Source organism: Puma concolor, chromosome A1 (assembly GCF_028749965.1).
Source record: "Puma concolor isolate L17-30 chromosome A1, mPumCon1.1.hap2, whole genome shotgun sequence".
Lineage (NCBI taxonomy): Eukaryota > Metazoa > Chordata > Mammalia > Carnivora > Felidae > Puma > Puma concolor.
Window position 1 is genome coordinate 219,918,694 of NC_141667.1, and position 20,910 is coordinate 219,939,603.

The following is a 20,910-nucleotide window of genomic DNA, read 5'->3' on the forward strand; positions in this document are numbered from 1 at the left end:
GTAATGGAAGAGCTGTTCTATAAATGGTGTGGGACAATTGGCTATCCAGTTGAGATAAAGATAATTAGGACCCACTTCATGCCACTATCAAAACTAAAATCTAGATAGACTAAATATAAGTAAATAAAATGGCAAAAGTTTTAGAAGTGAATTTTTAAAAACATTTTGGAGGGCCACCTGGGTGGCTCAGTCGGTTAAGTGTCCGACTTCAGCTCAGGTCATGATCTCAAGGTCCATGAGTTCGAGCCCCACATCGGGCTCCGTGCTGACAGCTCAGAGCCTGGAGCCTGCTTCAGATTCTGTGTCTCCCTCTCTCTCTGCCCCTCCCCGTCATGCTCTATCTCTGTCAAACATTAAAAAATTTTTAAAAAAATAAAAATAAAAACATTTTAGAGTATAGTAGGCCTTGTCAAGTGAGACATCAAACTCAGATACCATTAAAAAAAGCAAGCAACTGGGGCGCCTGGGTGGCGCAGTCGGTTGAGCGTCCGACTTCAGCCAGGTCATGATCTCGCGGTCCGTGAGTTCGAGCCCCACGTCGGGCTCTGGGCTGACGGCTCAGAGCCTGGAGCCTGTTTCCGATTCTGTGTCTCCCTCTCTCTCTGCCCCTCCCCCGTTCATGCTCTGTCTCTCTCTGTCCCAAAAATAAATAAAAACGTTGAAAAAAAAATATTTAAAAAAAAAAAAAGCAAGCAACTGAATTGTCAAAATAATTCACGTGTAATAGACAAAATTAATATTCAGAGTATTCAAGGTATGCTCTCAAATCAGCATGAACGAAAACCAGCCTGGTAGAAAACAAAAAAGAAGATAAGTTGGAAATTCATAGAAGTAAAAATATAGATAGCTTATAAAGTTTGGAAGAGTTATTCAACTATACCAGTAGTCTGAAAAATTTAAATGAAAACATCAGAAACATCTTAGTAATATTAAGGTTGTCCAGTTTTTGCTTATTTTATTACAAAGTAAAATTGGAAAGTAGACATTTGTAAACTATTGAACAAAGTGTAAATAGCTTCGTCTTTTTTAGGAGAATAGTTTAGCAATATCCATTTTAAAAGTGCATACTTCTGAATATAAGTTTTATTTCTGTATATATAGGTTAAAGAAATGCTGCCATAGTTTCATATAGAATTTACATGTTTATTTCTTGCAGAGGGAAAAACATATGGAGAAAAATGGAAGCAATTCCATTATTCAGCATTAGAATAGTTAAGTTATAGTACGCCCTTGCAGTAGAATATTAGGCAGCCATGAAAAAGAATTAAATAAATACAAATGTACTTCTTTAAGAAAATAGTAAGATATTTCATATGAAAAAGAAAGACACTGACCAGTACATGTCATTTCATTTATGTAACAACTAGAAAACTTTATATATACATGTAAGTAAGTGTAGAGAACAAATTTGAGAGGGTACCTTCCACAGTGGGTAGCTGCAAATTTGGGAGCTGGATTTGGGGACAGAAGGAAGAATTAAAAATGATGACTATATATATATATATATATATATATATATATATATATGTTTTTAAGAATAAAATGTACAACTTTTGTGATATAACAAAAATAACAAAACATAAGAGGATTTGGATTTGGCAATTATGATTAGTCCTTGTTACAGCCATACCTTCTTGTTGGACATCGCTGTATGTCCCTTTTTTTTCTGTATAACTTTTAATAACACCTCCTTTCACTTACAAGCTTCCCAGCTGGTGTCTAAAGTCATTGGTGCTTTTTAAAACAGCACTTTTAGTATAATATTGGGTCAGAAGCTCTGTTATAGTAGGTTAAAGAAGTCAGAATTGTAGACAAGTGATTCTCAACTTTTATTACCATACCTGCCAAACAATGCAGGTACTTTACTTTCTGAATTTCTATTGTAAAAGCTAGAGGGTTTTTTTTTTTTTTTAAATACAAAATTTAATATTGAATATAGTTTTCAAGTCTCATTTGCCTGGGTATTTTTATTCATCCCCCCCCCCCCTTTCAATATTAAAACCTAATATTTTAGGAAAGTTGGTGGTAAATTCTAGGATTGATGTCATCAGTTTGAGCTAAAGGGAGACTAAGGACAAGGAAAATTTTTTAAAAATAATGTGAGGAAGGATGAGCATGTTTAGGGACAATAATATTTAACTCAAGCATAATAGTCGATTTATAAACAAAGACTGTGGTTACCTCAGAAAGGGCAATATGAAGGGGTGCCTGGTGGCTCAGTTGGTTAAGCATCTGACAACTTCAGCTCAGGTCATGATCTCACAGTTCATGAAATTGAGCCCTGCGTTGGGCTCTGTGCTAACGGCATATAGCCTGCTTGGCATTCTCTCTCTTCCTCTTTCCCTGCCCCCCAGCTCTAAGTAAATAAATACGTACTTAAACAAAAAGAACAATATTAAAATACTGGGTTCTACAGACAAATCTTTCTTAGGGGAAATGCAAAAATGTTGATTTTCTTATGATGTCTTATAAAATTCTCTGTTTAGAAGGAAACATGTTAAATATGGTGAAGTTATAGTAATACAGTAGCTTTTGCAGGGGAATGCAAACCCTTCTATTGTGAACCTAGATGCCAAGGTGTTAATTTTGGTCAGAAAATATTCTGAAACTACTGGTTTAGTCTTCAGAGTCATTCTGATAGATGTAACCAAGAATTTGAAATTCTAAAAAAGCAAAGTGAATATAATTTATAAGTGGGTATATTTTAAAAGGGTAATAAAATATTTGTAGATGAAAATAGAATTGTGGCAGATGTAATTACCTTGGGCTCTAAAGGTAACTCAAGTGCTCTGAAAGCATCGACAGCTAGAACTATAAAATGGAATTTAAGAAGATGGCTCTTTAAAAAATCTTATTTATGTGTATACTCTCTGTCCTTTAATGGATAGGGTTGATTTCTTGGAAGCAACTCCTGCTCTCAGTTCCCATAGTTTCCTGAATAGATGTTTCTTCTTGATGTCTTTTTCATCAAAAGTGCCTTTGAAGTCCATTTCAACCAGATTTTCATGTTAGTATTAAGGTGTGATTTTTGTAGTGGAGGAACTGGGGCTTTATCTCTTGAGTGCTTAATTAAATTGTGTTTAGGGGCGCCTGGGTGGCTCAGTCGGTTAAATGTCCGACTTTGGCTCAGGTCATGATCTCTCAGTTGGTGAGTTCGAGCCCCACATCAGGCTCTGTGCTGACAAGCTCGGAGCCTGGAGCCTACTTCGGATTCTGTGTTTCCCTCTCTCTCTGCCCCTCCCCTGCTCACGGTCTGTCTCTCTCTGTCTCTCAATGGTAAATAAAGGTTAAAAAAATTTTTTTTAATTAAGTTGCATTTAGTTTATCTGGCAATGGAGAGTAATGGCCGTGACTTTCAACCTTTCCCTCTTTTTTTAAACCTCTGTTCACTTACATGGGATAAAAGACGGAGGCCCACCCATTCTTCAACTTCCACCTTTCCAGTAGACAAGGAATTAGAGAATAAGATAAGTTATGGTAAATTTGTTGCTGACAATCTGTATAAATTGTCACTTACCTTATAAGGAAATGAAATATATATTTTGTACGTAAAATATGTATTTGCTCTATTAGGTTAAGCCATATAAAATTGTTATTTTCATATTTTTTACCTTAAAAATGACAATTTTTTCCGGTGGTTACCTTAAAAAATGATTTTATATGGTTCAACCTATTACAGAATTATGCCCTGTAAACACTGCCCTATGTGTAAAAATACATTATTGCACTTAGCATGAAAATATGTTGTAATTTATTTAAATAACATAAGTTCATAAACAGCAGATTGCTGATGAAATGCTACCATATGAGCCAAATTGGAAGGTCTATAAATACATCTACTTACACAACAAGGTTAAAGTAATAAGCCAAAAATATGGTTAATGTATATATGCATCATTGTACATTATTGGGTTAATGAGCGTTCTCCAAAAACTAAGTTGAATATGGGAATGATAAAGGTAAACATGTAGTAATTTATAAATATAAGTTATTGAACTTGAAAACCATGACCGATTGAAAATACCACAAAAACCAGTACAATTGAAGAGAGCACTGATGATAGATAAACAGATAATGAAAATTATCTTCCTTCAAATTGTGGGAATCCTTACTGTGTTGCATGGCAGCTAAATGTCTTAGTAGAACCCTGAATTAGAGGCCCAAGTAATCTTTTGAAATGTACTAATTTTACTTTGTAAATAACATGTTTTAATAGCAAATACGAGCTCGCTCTGCAGGCTGCTAGTAACACTTAGTCTTACACAGAAATAAAAGCTAAAGAATTGTGGTCATTTGCCCAAAATATCTGTGAAAAGAACATTGATTTTTCTTTTAGTTCAGGACGTATCAAGAGCACATTGCCATTGGTGAAGCCTGGACCATACTTTTAAAAAATCGTGCTTTTAAAGCATAGTCATTTGGTTTTTACCTGTGATAAATTCATTCACCTTTCTATTGTCTATTGGGTATTTTAAAAATTAAGAGTAGGGAATTTGGTTCCCTGTCAAGAAGAACTGAAAGGGAATGAATTTACTCTTCTGCCTGAAACAACTTAAAAAAAAAATGATGAAACAGTATTACTCAAGATGTTAGATATCAGGCCATGAAAGAGGGAAAACAAGGCAAGCCCTATTATTGATACCCTTGTTACTACCTAGAGAAAGTTTCTGGGGCATGGCACAGGGCAATCTGAATTAATGGAACTTGCAGTCAAAGGAGACTAGATTATGCAGGAAAGAGTACCAGAGAGGAAAGAGCTACATAGAATAAGGAAGGACCTCAAAGATCTGGAGAGGATCCCCCTTGAGCACTTAGTACTGGTAAATGCATATGTGTAAGGAAGCTACTCCAGGTTAGAGAAAGACCCATCTAAAAGGATTCTATAGAACAGCATCCAGACTCACACAGGGCCAGAAATAGTACTTCTTTGCATCAGCCAGAGTAGAAAGCCTGGTAATTCACAGCGTATTTGGTAGAATGCTCTGGAGTATCTTGTTACCTCAGTAGTGGGAAAAAATTAACAAATGTTCTTTTTACCCATCCAGCACAAGAACGCAATTCTGTTGTTGCCTAAAGCATGACCCAAGTCACTTAACAACATCTCAGAGCAAAGCTCAAGGATATTTACAGTAATGCAAAAATATCCAGTAGCCAATAAGATAAACTTTACAATGTCTGACATTCAATCAAAACTACTAAGGCTGTGAAGAAGCAGATAATACGCGAGAAAAATTACGGACTTAAAACTGACCCCGGGGCACCTGCATGGCTCAGTTGGTTAAATGTCCAACTCTTGATTTTGGCTCAAGTCATTATCTCACAGTTTAATGAGTTTGAGCCCTGAGTTGGACTCTGTGCACTGAGCACATTGAGCCTGCTTGGGATTCTCCCTCTCTCACTCACTCTCTGTCTCTCTCAAAATAAATAAATAAACTTACAAAAACTGACCCCAGAAAGATATCATGGTGAATTAGTAGTCAAGAACATTAAAACAATTATAACTGTATTTGGTATGCTGGATATGGTGGAAGTAAAATTGAACATGTTAAATGGAGGGATCTTCTAGACTAAAATTGTAGTGTCAAGATAAGCACGAGATTGGATTAATGGGATGCTATACATTACCAAAGAAAAGATGAAGACCTACCAATAAAAATTATCCAAAATGAGACATAAAAGAGAATTATTTAAAAGATGAACTGAAAGAAAAATTGAAGAAATAAGGGCCAAAATTTTTCCAAATGTGATAAAAACTGTAAACCAAGAAACACCACATAAGGAAAATGAACAAAATTGTATCAAGGAACATGATAACCAAATCACTTAAAACAAGTGACAAAGAGAAAAAAAAAGTTGAAAACGGCCAAAGAAAAACAGAACAAAGATAAGGGTAAAAGCAGATTACTCATCAGAAGCAATTTAAGCTAGAAGATAGTGGAGCAGTATTTTTAAAACATTGAAAGAAAAAACTGTCATCTAGAACTCTTTACCAAGCAAAAGTATCTTTCAAAAACAGGCAAATACTTTTTAAACATAGAAAAGCTGAAAGAATTTATTATTAATTAATATTAATATTTAATTAATTAATTACAATTAAACCATAAGGATACCTGGACCTATAGAAAGGAATGAAGAGCACAAGAAATGGTAATTAATGGGTAAATATATACGATGTTTTAAAATTTTGGTATCTTTATGGGGTGCCTGGGTGGCTCAGTCGGTTAAGCGTCCGACTTCAGCTCAGGTCACGATCTCACGTTCCATGAGTTCGAGCCCCGCGTTGGGCTCTGGGCTGATGGCTCAGAGCCTGGAGCCTGTCTCCCTCTCTCTCTGCCCCTCCCCCGTTCATGCTCTGTCTCTCTCTGTCTCAAAAATAAATTAAAAAACGTTAAAAAAAAATTTAAAAAAAAAATAAAATTTTGGTATCTTTAAAAGACTGTTGACTTTAATGTAAAAGTGATAATGATTGTAGGGTTTATAACATGAGGAAATATATAACAGCAATAGCACAAATTTCAGAAGGGGAGACGTTGCAGGTATATTGTTAACAAGGTTCTTATACTTATACCTGAATTAGTATAATGTTACTTGAAGTTAGTCTTTGGTTAAAGATACATATTACAAACCCTAAAGCAACCAGTAGAGTAAAAAAGAATAAATAATAGACTGTAAGCCAACAAAGATAAATGATATAATAAGAATAATGGAAATAAAGCAGATAAATAAGAAAAAAGAAATAAAGAACACATGTACATTTAAACCTAACCATATCAATAATTATATTACATATGAATGGTCTAAATACTATAATACCATAATTAAAAGGCAGAGATCATTGGATTCGATTTTTTTTTTTTAAATCTAGACCCAAATATATAGTATCTACAGGAAACTTACTTTAAATTTAAAGGTACATAGAAGTTAGTAGCAAAAGGATGAAAAAATATACCATGTTAACACTCCCCAAAAGAAAGCTGGAGTTACTATATTACATCAGAAGTTATATTTCAGAACAGAGACTATTATTACATACAGGGATAAGGAGGGTCATTTCATAATAACAAAGTAATTAAAGCCTGGATTAATCATAGGTCTTTTGAATGGTTAAGAATTGTTGAATTTTGAGGGCATCTGGGTGGCTCAGTTGGTTAAGTGTCTGACTTCAACTCAGGTCACAATCTCACAGCTCGTGAATTCGAGCACAGGCTCTGTGCTGACAGCTTGGAGCCTGGAGCCTGCTTCAGATTCTGTGTCTCCTCTCTCTCTGCCCCACCCCTGCTTGTGCTCTGTGTCTCTCTGTCTCTCAGAAATAAACGTTAAAAAAATTTTTTTTAATTATCTTACTTTTTTCTATTTGATATCTGTCATTTAAAACTATTGATAGCGCTATCTTTTCCTACTATCCTTTTTCCTTATTTCTATGTGAATATAAATTTCTTTCATAATTAAAAAAATACAACTTCCTTTGTGTCTTGATAAAAGTTCACATTGAGATGTGGAAATTTAAGTGAACCAAAATTATACATGTAATTAATAACCTATATTTAAGAGTCATTTTTCTGGAGTATAGTTAACATCAGTGTAATTGAAAGAATTAGTCTGGGGAAAAATATAAAATAATAACATCTCATTGTTAAATAAAATCTAGAAAATATTTGTTGTAGGCTTCTGATAAGAAATGATAGGATGATTTTGCAGAGTGAGTCCCATGACTTTCATCTCAGGAAATTCCACTACAGGTGATTTAAAGTGTTTTTTAAAAATATAATCAAGTTTGGAAAGTAAAACAATCCAAAAGTTAAAAAAAATAAAATAGAGGTCTAATTTGGAAAAATACATGTTAGTATATCAGTTTGTAAGATGAATTATTAATTTGGATAAAGTCCAAGCTCAAGCAAAATTAATGACATATGATGGTCAGTAAGCCAAATATAATTGTAGTTGGCTAGGGCTTTACAAGCTAACTGTTTATTTTTAAATTGAAATTTTGATGAAAGTGGTATAACCATATCCACATTATAAAAAATTTTGGCAATAGAGAAAAAATTACCATAATTGCATTGTCTTAATACAGTTGCTACCGCAGTATTTTTTACTTAATGCTTTTTCATATGTATATTTTCAAGTACTCTTAAATTCTGGATTTAAATATGATACTCAAACTCTTTGGAGTATGTAATAGTTTTGTCATTTCAGATATGGCCTTACAGTCCTATAATTTATAGTTGCATTGATTTAGACAAAAGACCAGAAAAACACATTGGATATTTTAATCTAAACGTACATACTTTTCGGAGCGCCTGGGTGGCTCAGTCGGTTAAGCGGCCGACTTCGGCTCAGGTCATGATCTCGCGGTCCGTGAGTTCCAGCCTCGCGTCGGGCTCTGTGCTGACAGCTCAGAGCCTGGAGCCTGTTTCAGATTGTGTCTCCCTCTCTCTGACCCTCCCCCGTTCATGCTCTGTCTCTCTCTGTCTCAAAAATAAATAAACGTTAAAAAAAAAAATAAATGTACATACTTTTCCTTTGGACCTCTCATGCTGTGGCTGTAATCCAAGTATGATCCTGCTATGCATTTTCCCATAAATACTTTTTAAACAACTAGAACTGAAGTTTCAAACTCTGGGTATAGCTCATTATTATGAGCTAGCCACCTTAGATTCCAGCAGCAGCATCCTTAAAATAGAATTCAGGTAGAATAAATTGATATGAATAGGGAGTTTAAGGAAGAAAAACTGGCAGAATATTTGAGTAAAAAATTTAATACAGATTTAGAATCTATAATTCTAAATTAGTAGTGACTGAGTGAGAAAGCACAGTACTATATCTAAGTACTGTTATGGACGGAAAACTGAAGCCCTAACCCTCAATGTGATAATATTTGGAGGTGGGCCTTTGGGAGTTATTGAGGTTTATGTCCTTTATGAGTTAGTATACTTATAAGAAGAGACTAGAGCTTTCTCTTGGCCGCGTGAGGTTACAGCAAGAAGGTAGCCATCTGCTGGCCAGGAAGAGAGCCCTCACCAAGAACATGACCCTGATCTTGGACTTGCCAGCCTCTAGAACTGTGAGAAATCAATATATGTTGTTTAAGCCACCTAGTCTGTGGTATTTTGATCTAGCAGCCCAAACTGACTAAGACAGTAATGGTTACCAGTGAGTGGAATGCTGCTATAACAAGTATCTTAAAAATGTGGAAGTGGCTTTGGAACTGGGTAAGGGGTAGAGACTGGAAAAAATTTGAAGTGCATGCTGAAAAAAGCCAAGATTGCTTTTAAGAGATTGCTACTGGCAACTGGTGAGAGCTCACAAAGAAGAGAGCTAAAGAGAAAACCTCCATCTTCTTAGAGAATACATAAATAATCATAATCAAAATATTGGTAGAAATATGGATGGTAAAGGTCATTCTGAAGAGGTCTCAGATGGGAATGAGGAATATTGTCATTGGATAATGGGGGGGAAAGAGGTGATCCTTATTATAAAAGAGCAAAGAATTTGGCTGAGTTGTGTTCATGTTCTGATGTTTTATGGAAGGTAGAAATTGACAGTGATAAATAAAAGTGGGTTATTTAGCTGAGGATGTTCTGAAGCAAAGTGTTGAAGAAGTATCTTCATTCCTTCTCACTGCTTGTGGTAAAATAGGAGAGAAATGAACTGAAGGAAGGATTTGTTAAGCAAAAAAGGAGCCAGAACTTAAAGATTTGGAAAATTTTCAGTCTATCCATAGTGCAAAGAATGAGAAAGTATGCTCTGAAGAGAACACCAAAACTGTGTTTGACTAGCCTTTTGATAAGGTTTTTAGTGTGGGTGTGGACCATGGACCTAATTATAATTAGCATCTCAACAGAAGCCTGGAAGAGAGATGTGATTATATTAGTGAAACATTGCTTCCTGGGACTAAAGGAAACAGAAATCAGAAGTGAATGAAAGCAGGCTGTGAGCATGTGTTATCCTTCAAGAAAAGGGAAGCAGGACCCCAAAGGTGACTCCTATCATCAGGACTGCTACTCCAACACAGGTCGTCTGTCACCTTTCTTATGTTGAGTAGTTGCCTTCTATTCCTAGTTTGCTGTGTGTTTTTATCATGAGTACCCCGGAAACTGCCTTCATGCCCCTCCGAGTTCCCATCATTTCTTCTCCAAAGACAATTACCTATCCTGACTTTTAACACATAGATTGGTTTTTATTCTGTTTTGAACTTTCTATAAATAGAGTTACACTGTATGTATTCTGTTTTTCATTCACATTGTATTTGTGAAATTTATGTGTGTTGTTCCCTATTCACTGGTTCATTAATTTTCATTGCTATATAGTAGTCTGTTGGATGAATTAGGTACCATTTACTGTGCAGGGACATTTTAAATTGTTTACAGTTTAGGGTTAGGAAAGAATAGTGCTGCTATATACACTTTCAGGTACTTATCTTTTGATGCACATATGCTTGCATTTCTTTTTGGTAGACTAGGAGTCTAATAACCAGATCATAACTGGATCATAGAATATTTATATGTTCAACTTTAGTAAATAATGTCAAAGTGTTTTCCAAAGTGATTTTATGAATTTCAACTCCCATTACATATGAGTATGACAGTTGTTCCATAGTCTCGCTGATACTTGATGTTGTCAGTCTTTTTCATTTTTATCATCCTAGTGAGTATATGATGGCATTTCATTATGATTTTTTTTTTAATTTTTTTTTTCAACGTTTATTTATTTTTGGGACAGAGAGAGACAGCATGAACGGGGGAGGAGCAGAGAGAGAGGGAGACACAGAATCGGAAACAGGCTCCAGGCTCTGAGCCATCAGCCCAGAGCCCGATGCGGGGCTCGAACTCCCGGACCGCGAGATCGTGACCTGGCTGAAGTCGGACGCTTAACCGACTGCGCCACCCAGGCGCCCCTCATTATGATTTTTAATTAGCTTTTTCCTAGTAGCTAATGAATTTGAGAATCTTTTTATATGTTTATTGGCCTCTTGAATTTCCACTTTTGTAAAGGGTGTATTCAAGTCTCTTGGCATTTTTTTTTAAAATCAATTTGTAGGGGGCCTGTATAAATGCTAAATATGTGCTCTCTTTCAGTTATATATGTTGTAAGTAGCTTCTCTCAGTCTGTCGCTTGCCCTTCACTTAAAGATATTTCTTAAAGAATAGTAGTTCTTAATTGTTCAATGAAGTTCAATATATCATTCTTTTTTTATGATTTAAGAAATCTAATATGTACTGTGTTTAAAAAATCTTTCTCTGTCTTATGGTTATGAAGATATTCTTGTGTATTATCTTTTAGAAGCTTTTTTGTTTTACCTTTTACATTCAGATCTGCAGTCTACCTGGTGTTAATTTTTTAAATACTGTTTAATTTGGCACTAATTAAAATTTCAGACTTAAAAGTTGCAAGAGTAGTACAGATTTATCTAGCTTTTCTTCACCCAGATTTCCCAAATGTTAATATTTTATTATATTATTGCTACATAAATTAATATTGATATGTAGATTATAGATATAAATAGTGATATGGAGCCATCTTGTACTTGTATACAAAGGTGATTGTTAAAAATCAGGAATTTTCAGGTCAGTTTTTAAACCACGGTAGCTTGAAATGAGCTACGGGGGAGTATTTATTCCCTGAAAATTAGCAAATGCATCAAATTGTCCCCCCCCCTTTTTTTTCATATATCTAATGATACCTTATTAGAAAATAAAAATAGATGCATAACTTAAGTGGGTATTAATAGTCACAAGGTGAGATGAAAATGTAGGAAATAGGAGTAACAGAATTAGAAGAAATTGAAAGAAAAAGCTGACAGTGTTCTCTACACAGGATTGAAAGGAATATTTATGTTTCTAAATGCATCATTTCAGTTGCATGGCTGTAATTTCTAATTTGCAAGCTTATATAAAACCTTTGCATATAGTGAAATGGATATAGCCATGCAAGAAAGCAATTGATGAATGAAATTTCTGATATGCTAGAGCTTTGAAAAGAATAAAATTAGAGATAACACCTTAAATGGAATGATAATGTTAAAGCAATAGCACGTGGCTTCAGATACAATCTATAATAGTACTATTAGAATTAACTAGAGTTTCAGACGAAATTTGTGTTTCTTTTTGTAAAGCTTCCATTCCACCTCTTGAAATCAAATTATGGTTATATCTTCAGCATTAGTTTCTAAAGTTCAAGTAATACTGGCAGTTTGCAGTTTTAGTTAAAGATATTATGTAAAATATTTTAAACAATATAATGACAAAAAGTACTCAGTGGTTTGCTATTTTTTTTAATGTACTAATTTTACAAAATGAATTATCTGTAAACTTTCTCTAGTTAGTCCTGTTAACGTCCCTGAGTGTTTCTTTGACATGCAAGAGGGAAAATAGTACATTGTCTCTTTCCTGTCTTACAACTTTTTGCATATTCACAGAATAAAATTATTTGACATGATTTACCCACTGCTTTTATCATACTTTAAAAAATACAACATTACAGGGGTGCCTGGGTGGCTCAGTTGGTTAAGTGTCCGACGCTTGACTTTGTCTCAGGTCTTGATTTCATGGTTCACGAGATTGAGCCCCTCATTGGGCTCTGTGCTGACAGAACAGAGCCTGCTTGGGATTCTTTCCCTCTCTTTCTGCCCCTCCCCTGCTCCCTCTCTCTCTCTCTCTCTTTCTCTCTCTCAAAATAAATAAGCTTAAAAAAAGAAAAGAAATACAGCAATACAGATTAAGCCAGAAGTTAGGTTTTCCCCTTTATATATGTTATATATGTATAAATATAAAATGTGTGTGTGTATATATATGTGTGTGCGTGTATGTATGTTAAACACATTATAAATATGTGTCTTATATGTATATATGTATATATAATTATAACACATATAATGTGTTTAATGACATGCATTGTTATGAGATAGTATAAAATATTGCTTACTGTGGTCTTCAGTATAAACTCTTGTTGTAGATACCTATATTGAATATTTTTTAAAAATCTTAACAGTAGTTTTTATATATCTAAATAGAAATTTGTTTTTAGGTTAAATCCACATGTTTGAGAGTTTCTGCAGAGATTCAAGATTTTAAAATAAATAACAAGAATTTAATACCTTGCAAAAGATAAACATTTTGCTTGACACTACTGAATTTCAGAATTCTCCAAGCACCCAAAAATGTTTGTAATTTTGCTTTTTAGTATAAATTTGGTAATATTTATGATTAAGCTCAGTTCAGCTTGACTTGTAATTAGCTGACATTTAATATGGTACGTTAGTATTGCTTACATCGAGTCTTTTACTTTTTATATAAGTGATACTATGTCTGCAGTTAAAGATTTCTAAATGTATGTGCTTTTCATCACTGACATCACTGATTTGGCTTATTATAAAGTAAGTGTCACCTACAAAAGAATAATAAAACCAGAATGACAGAAGACCAGTGTCAGAGTTTAAAGCTTAAAACTTGAAGGTTTTTATTCTAATCCTCAGCAAAATTTTCTACCATTTTTCTCTGAGGAATTAGTGACAAATCATAATTCTTGTGTAGTTCCTAGGATGGGGTGGGGGAATTGTGTCTTCAAAATCACCTTCTCTGCTTATAGAAAAAAATTAGTGGTAGAATTGCTCCTACAGTCTTTGCATTTTAGTGCCTGTGCCATACTAATTATTATCTAGTATTTCATTAGAATAATGGTGGTTAAATAAACATGGTGTAGAGATGGAAGGGATAGAGACACAGACATGGAATTTAAATAGAAGCTTCTCATGTATTGGTTTGACTATATCTTAGTTTATACTGTTTACATTGACATACAGTTGGTTAAGTTGTAAGAAATGTATTTCTTTAAGTGGTCTATTGACAGAAAAAAGTAGTTAACAAGAGTATTACAAAATTTCCTTTGACAAGAATATCTTTTTAGGTTAAAGAATGAGATAAATCTTGAATGTATTATATTTTAATATATTTTTGAGGATGTACACACTGATGGCTACATATTTTTGTTTTTCAGAATTGGAAGGTTATCCAGTATATTAATGTCTTATTGATAATGGCAGAACATCCACCCCTACTGGATACAGCTCAGATTTTAAGTAGTGATATTTCTCTTCTGTCTGCCCCTATTGTAAGTGCAGATGGAACACAACAGGTAAGGACACTGAAATGTTTATTTCCTTATGTCTAGTATGCATGTATTTCTTTCAGAAGAATGCAAAATTTAAAACAGAATGAAACTTCACAATAGTGGGTTCCTGTTAATTTGGATCTTAAACTCCAGTTCAAAATGGTGTTTTGGTTTCATAAGACAATGAAATAATGACACTGTTTTTGAAGTTGCTTCTAATTAATGTTTAAATTCTTTATTTTTTTATTTATTATTCTAATTAATGTTTAAATTTCTTGTGTGTATATTTAGTTGCCACTGAAGTTGTTTTTGTTTTAGTTTAGACAATGTATTAGTCCCTGATTGTTTTTTAACTAAGTTTAGCCTTGCATTTTAATGATTATTATAAATCATTACTTCAAATCATTATGAAATCATAACTTAATTATGTGATTAAATGATTGTCTACATCATATAATTATAAAACTGTATCTTCTTTTTCTTCCTGCTCTTCTCTTCTCACCAGACTCCCCCCACGCAAAAGCAAATACATAATTCCTGAGAGCTGGTGTATTTTTTCCCCAACCCAGGGCTTTATAAGTTTTCTAATTTTTTGACTTGTGATTCCCCAGTAATGCTAAACAGTTGGGAGTGATGGGCTTTCATAAGTACCAAGCTTGCACCAAGCAATATGTTTAATTCTCACAACTGCCTTGTATGGTAGGGATTTTAATATTACAGGTGGGGAAACAAAGATGAAGGACATGACATAATAAATAAGGAGAAGGAACATTTTGAGTGCTCACCGTGTAAAAGACACTGCACTAAGAACTTTATCATCTTATTCTTTCAATAATCCCAAGAGGTAGGTAGGTTGAACCAAATGAATTTTAGACAGTCTCAAGATCACACAAAGCTTTTGATCCTAACCATTACTCCTTCTGCTTCCTTGGGAGATTAAGAAAATAATAGTCACATTTTGTTAATTTACAAACTTAGTATCTGTAGTGGACAATTAAGATTTGCTTTCGAGATAAGAAGCTACTTTGTTAACCTTGCTATTGAAAAATCAAGAGCAATTGACTTGGGTTCTGAATTTTTCTGGTTTGTATAAAAATTCGTGAAAAGTATATCTTGGTTTTAATTTTCACATATACTCAGATGGCTTTTAGCAGAAAGTTCATTTCACTAAGTTTGATTTTCATGGTCAAAGTTAAGTCTGTTAAGATATTTTTTTTTTTCCTGCAAAAATAATGGATGTGGCAGATATCCATTTACTTTGGGGCTTTGAGAGTATCTTCAGTTATCAGTATTTCTTCAGGCCAGTCATTGGTTTCAAGTTTTTTATAACTTAATATATAAAAGAATCTATTAAGCAGTTAATTACAATTCATTGACATAGTTGCTATAGTGTATAGTCTGTAAAGGGGAAGACAATAGGCCGAAACAAGACTATGATGCTCTTGACTTCTCCAAAAAGGAGATTCTATTGGTAGAATTTTTCTTGAAATCTTGAGGGCACTATCTAGCCTGTTACAGTAGTGGTGTAGTTGGGTATAGAGAAAGGAGCTGGGAATAGAAGAATCAACTAGAGCAGGACTTGAAGGGTTGGTTTGGGAATTAGTGGATCTAGGGGATGTGTTTTTAGGGAGAGTTTGAAAAACAGGTTTCAGGAGGTAGAGTTAAGCCTTAAATTCGAACTAACAGAGTATTGTAATTTGCTAGGGAGAAAGAGATGAGTAGAAGGAGCACTGTACTTGACTGATAGATTTAGATTTGGGTGACCTAAGACAAGTTATTTAACTTCTCTGGGTGTGTTTGCTTCTCTATAAAGTGGAGGTAATAATAGATTGCTTCTTAGAGTGGCTGTAACTATGAGGGTGAAATGAGCCTGAAGGAGCTCAGTAAATGTTTGCTGAATCTGAATTGAAGCACTCAATAAATGTTTAAAAGACTGAGGAAACTCCGTAGACATGCCAGTCAGGACTTAAATCAATAGAGATAGTTATAGTGAGCAGTGGATCAAAAAACTAAGGGATAGTTATGAAAGATATATACTAAAGAGAGTGCACTAATAGCTGTGGTAGAATGTAAGAAACTGAACAAAAGTAGGTAACAGAGATGGGAGTTTAGTAAAGTTGACAACAGGCATTTCTTTGTCTTAACTCAGGAACTGATTGGTGTGCCAAGCATGGCCAAGTTAGAGCTTACCTATGGATATGTGATACCACCTGGTTGGTGCCTGGTGGTAGAGAAGCAAACTAAAAGACAGTTCTTGACAGAGGAAAGTGTCGTGTACATGCATGATGTTAAAAATTCACAATAACAGAGTATCCCTTGTCTTGACTTTTTGGGGGAAATATTACACTATTTCTTGGGAATATATAATGGGATGATTTCTGTTCCACCTCTTGAGAGCAAATTAATTTTATAGTTGGCCCTTCATCAATATTTTCTGCTTCTGTATTTGGTAGTATGTCATGTTACAAAGTAGGCCTTTTGGCTCATGAATCATACTAGAAGGAATCCCACCTTAACATCATTGCTACTAGTATTATTTTTAGGGAAGGTATAATAGACATTTATCATTCATTCTGAGTGGCAACATCTGAGCTGTTTTTTGTGTTTGTAGACTCCTCATTCTTCCCCCCTTTTTATTAATAGACTTTTATTTTTATAGTAGTTTGAGTTTTACAGAAAAGTTGAGCAAAGAACTTCTTTCATACCACCTCTTCCACATAGTTTTCCCTATTGTTAACATTTTATATTAGTGTGCTACATTTGGTACAATTAACAAGCCAATATTGATAAAGTTCCACAGTTTACATGAAGGTTCACTCTTGGTATAATAACAATTGTATGGGTTTTGACAAATGTATAATATCATATATCACCATTATCATAACAAATAGTTTCACTGCCCTAAAAGTCCCCCCTATGCTCTATCAATTCATTCCTTTCTCCATCCCACTTTCCCCCACCCCATCCACCCCTGGTAACACTAATATTTTTACTGTTCCTATACTTTTATCTTTTCCAGAATGTCCTTTAGTTGGATTCATAGAGTATGTAGCCTTTTCAGACCATCTTCTTTTCATTTAGCAATATGGTCTAGACAGTTTCTTTTTGTGGCTTAATAACATTTATTTTTATTATTGGATAATACTTCATTCATGAATGTACCAGTTTGTTGATCCATTCACCTATTGAAGGACAGCTTGATTCTTTCCAGTTTTTAGCAACTGTAAGTAAAGCTGCTTTAAACATTCATATGCAGGTCCGGAGCACCTGGGTGACTCAGTCAATTGAGCATCCCACTCTTGATTTTGGCCGAGGTCATAATCTCACAGCCCATGTCAGGGCTCTGCGCGGAGCCTGCTTGGGATTCTCTCTCTCTCTCCCTATCTCTCTGCCTCTACCCTGCTCAAGCACGTTCTGTCTCTCAAAATAAAATAAATAAACTATAAAAAAAATTCACTTGCAGGTTTTGGATGGACATAAGTTTTCAACTCAATGGGGTGAATACCTAAGAACATAATTGCTGTATTGTATGGTAAGCCTATGTTTAACTTTATTAGATATTGCCAGCTTATTTTCCAAAATGGCTGCACCATTGCTCGTTCCCAAGCTTGTGCTTGATTTGAGATTATATCCTTTCCTGATAGAGGAGGTAAAGCATATGTGAGTGCTTGTGCTGTCCTGTTAGCACCTCCAAATCTGCATTTGCATCAAGCACCATGCAATGTTCACTGTTGCCACCATCAAAAGAAAAGTTCAGGTATTTTGGTTTCTTATGTGGCTCAGCAGATTCCTTATTTAACTTTACCTTCTCTAATTTCTATTTATGTATCTTCTAAAATGATTGAGTGCATTTAAACTTTGGGTTAAGATCTGTCAAAACTCAGCTTATCTGGCTTTTTTTCCCCCAGAATCTTCTCCATTTCATTAATCTTTTTGTTATTGTTATTTTATAGTTGTCTCATTTGTACCTACAGGCTTTTAATTTATGGAGATGACTGAGTCATAACATGGAGAGGCTAATGCTATTGAAAGAAATTTTTTTACTTCTAGTTCCTGAAAGAAGGGGGCACACCAGGGCATGGAGAAAGCTTCAGGTTTTGGTCAGGAGGCAGAAACAAGAGCAAGAGGAAAGGCTAGGCAAAAGCCATTATTGGTGTTTCTGCAAGAAAGGTAAATCAGGGTAGAGTAACAGTTTAGGATTGGCTAGTTTTAATAACTGTGGCAAACAAGAAATAATAAATGTTGGTGAGGATACAGGGAAAAAGAAACTCTTGTGCATTGTTGGTGGGAATATAAGTTGGTGCAGCCACTATGGAAAATAGTATGGAGGTTCCTCAAAAAATTAAAAATATAGCTACCATATGTTCCAGCAGTTCTTCTGGGTATTCATCTGAAGGAAATAATCACTAACAAAAAGCTGTCTGTGCCCTCATGTATGGAAACCAAGATATGGAAACAATCCTAAGTATCCATCAATGGATGAAATGGGTAAAGAAATTGTGGTATATGTGTTTGTATATACATACATACATACATACATACATACATGAAATATTATTAGGTCATAAAAAAGAAGAAAAATCCTGCCATTTGCCACAATGTGGATGGACCTTGAGGTCATTATACTAAGTGAAGTAAGTCAAACAGAGAAAGACAAATACTGTATTATCTCACTTATATGGGGAATCTATTTAAAAAAAAAAAACAAAAAAAAAAACCTTGGATACCTTCCTTAAGTATTTGGTAGAACTTGTTCAGTGAAGCCCTTTGGACCTAGAGTTCTCTTTGACTTAAGCATAGAAACAATGAAGTAAATCAGACTTATGCTATTAATACTTTTGTGTTAAGTTTAGAAATGAGTGTCATTACTGACATAATCAATATTACTGAGATAATCTGTATGTATTTGGTATCTAAGCAATTAAAGTGTTTAAGAGGGGCACCAGGGTGGCCCAGTCAGTTAAGCATCCGACTTCGGCTCAGGTCATGATGTCGTGGTTTGTGAGTTTGAGCCCCACATCGGGCTCTGTGCTGACAGCTTGCTTAGATCCTGGAGCCTGCTTCTGATTCTGTGTCTCCCCCTCTCTCTGCCCCTCTGATGCTCATGCTCTGTCTCCCTCTGTCTCTTAATAATAAATAAACATTAAAAAAATTTTTAAGTGTTTAAGAAAATTTCAATTTTATGACATTTATGAATTTATAACTGTTTAAGCTCTTACAATTGTGACACGCATTTGAAGTATTTAAGAGAAAATAAATGCATTAATCTTACTAATGCAGATTAAAATGCTTAAGGGGAGCAAACCTGGAGAAAGAAAACATTGTAGTAATAGATAAAAAATAAAACTTGGATTAAGGTCATATTAATGATGCACAATTTGAGAAATATTAGGGAGGTAGAATTGACCAGAATTGAACAACTGGCCAAAGAACAAAACTGAGAGAGAGGGTAAAAATTTTCCCAGACTCCTTCTTTGAATATTTAGGTGGATGTCAAGGCCATGTTCACTAAGATAAATCTAATCAGTCAGGATAGGCAAGGTTCCTTCATGGTTACAAACATCCTGTAAATCCAAGTTTACCAAAAGGCTTATTTGCTTACACTACACATCTTTAAGAGGTCATTTGTGGCTGTGCTCCAGCCTATATGTAGAATGTTGATGGTATCATGGCAAAGATAATGGTGACCTACATGCTGACCTCCACCCATGTTTCATTATCCAATGCAAATCACATGGCAAAACATGTGATCAGTAAGTGGGGAAGGATAATCTTGCCCAAGGGAGAAGCCACAAATATTTGGGAAAATAATAAAATCTTCTAGAATAAGGCAAACAGAAGGAGCAGATTTGAGAGAGTATGAGAGATCTTCAATTGAATTTGAGGTGTTTGGGAAATATATAAGTAGAAATAATAAAAATAATAGCTACCATTTGAGCTCTTGCATTGTGTTACATATTGAGTCAAGTTCTTTACTGACCAAACTATAAACATTTAGTAAATCTTAGGGGTGAGATTACTGAGACTCTAAAATAATAGCTCACACCTTTGTGACAATAATTTTTGGCCTCAGAATTCTAATCCAGACCTTTAATCCTAGAAATTTCATGGCCCAAATTAGTCTTCTAATTGCTCTGTAGCTTTGCCTGGCAAACAAAATAGCTGTTTGTTAATTGTCTCATTCTTAAAAGTTTTTAGAAAGGTTAGAATTTAAACATTAAATCAATCTCTTCTTTCCCATTAGAGTTTGTTTCTCCAGAATGTCTACACCATGCCACTTTCTATGATGTTACATAAGAAAGTCAAATATTTTTTGAAAATGTCAATATTAACTATTAACTTTTCCCTAGAAATACAAAAAGCCTTCCACATAGATACAGATCTGAAAATCTGCTTATATTATCACCTTTTTTATGAACACATAATTTTAAAAATTCTGACATTAAGCCATGCTGCATTGAAAAAAAATCATCTCACTTATTCATGTACTATCTATGTGCAAATTATTGTGCTGGTTCTTGTTGTAAGAAATAACAAAATAAGATTTATAAATTGGGTGTAAATTTTAAGGTAGTCTATTTAAAGAAAAAAAAAGCTTCCTAAAATATCATTTTAAAAAAAGTTACAAAGGGTGTAAACAAACTAGAATTTATATTTGGCACAAAATTTGGCACTGTATCACAGTATTCTTACTGGGACCAATATCATTTCATTTGTTCATTTTTTTTTTTTAAACGTTTATTTGTTATTGAGAGACAGAGTGTGCGCAGGGGAGGGGCAGAGAGAGAGGGAGACACAGAA

General features: G+C 34.4%; 1 protein-coding gene across 6 annotated transcripts in view; it reads left to right on the forward strand.

Moving 5' to 3' along the window:
• The window catches only part of FNDC3A (fibronectin type III domain containing 3A), a 149,152-nt gene that overhangs the window by 11,752 nt on the left and 116,490 nt on the right, over window positions 1-20,910 (forward strand). For 5 of the 6 annotated variants that reach the window (XM_086712189.1, XM_086712182.1, XM_025924140.2 and 2 more), the window contains exon 2: window positions 13,996-14,133. In XM_086712189.1, coding sequence (XP_086568315.1) covers window positions 14,035-14,133 — 99 coding nt within the window. In that variant the 5' untranslated portion in view covers window positions 13,996-14,034. Of the gene's footprint in view, window positions 1-13,995; window positions 14,134-17,618; window positions 17,642-20,910 lie in introns of those variants that run through there. The other variant, XM_086712197.1, reaches the window with a different exon arrangement.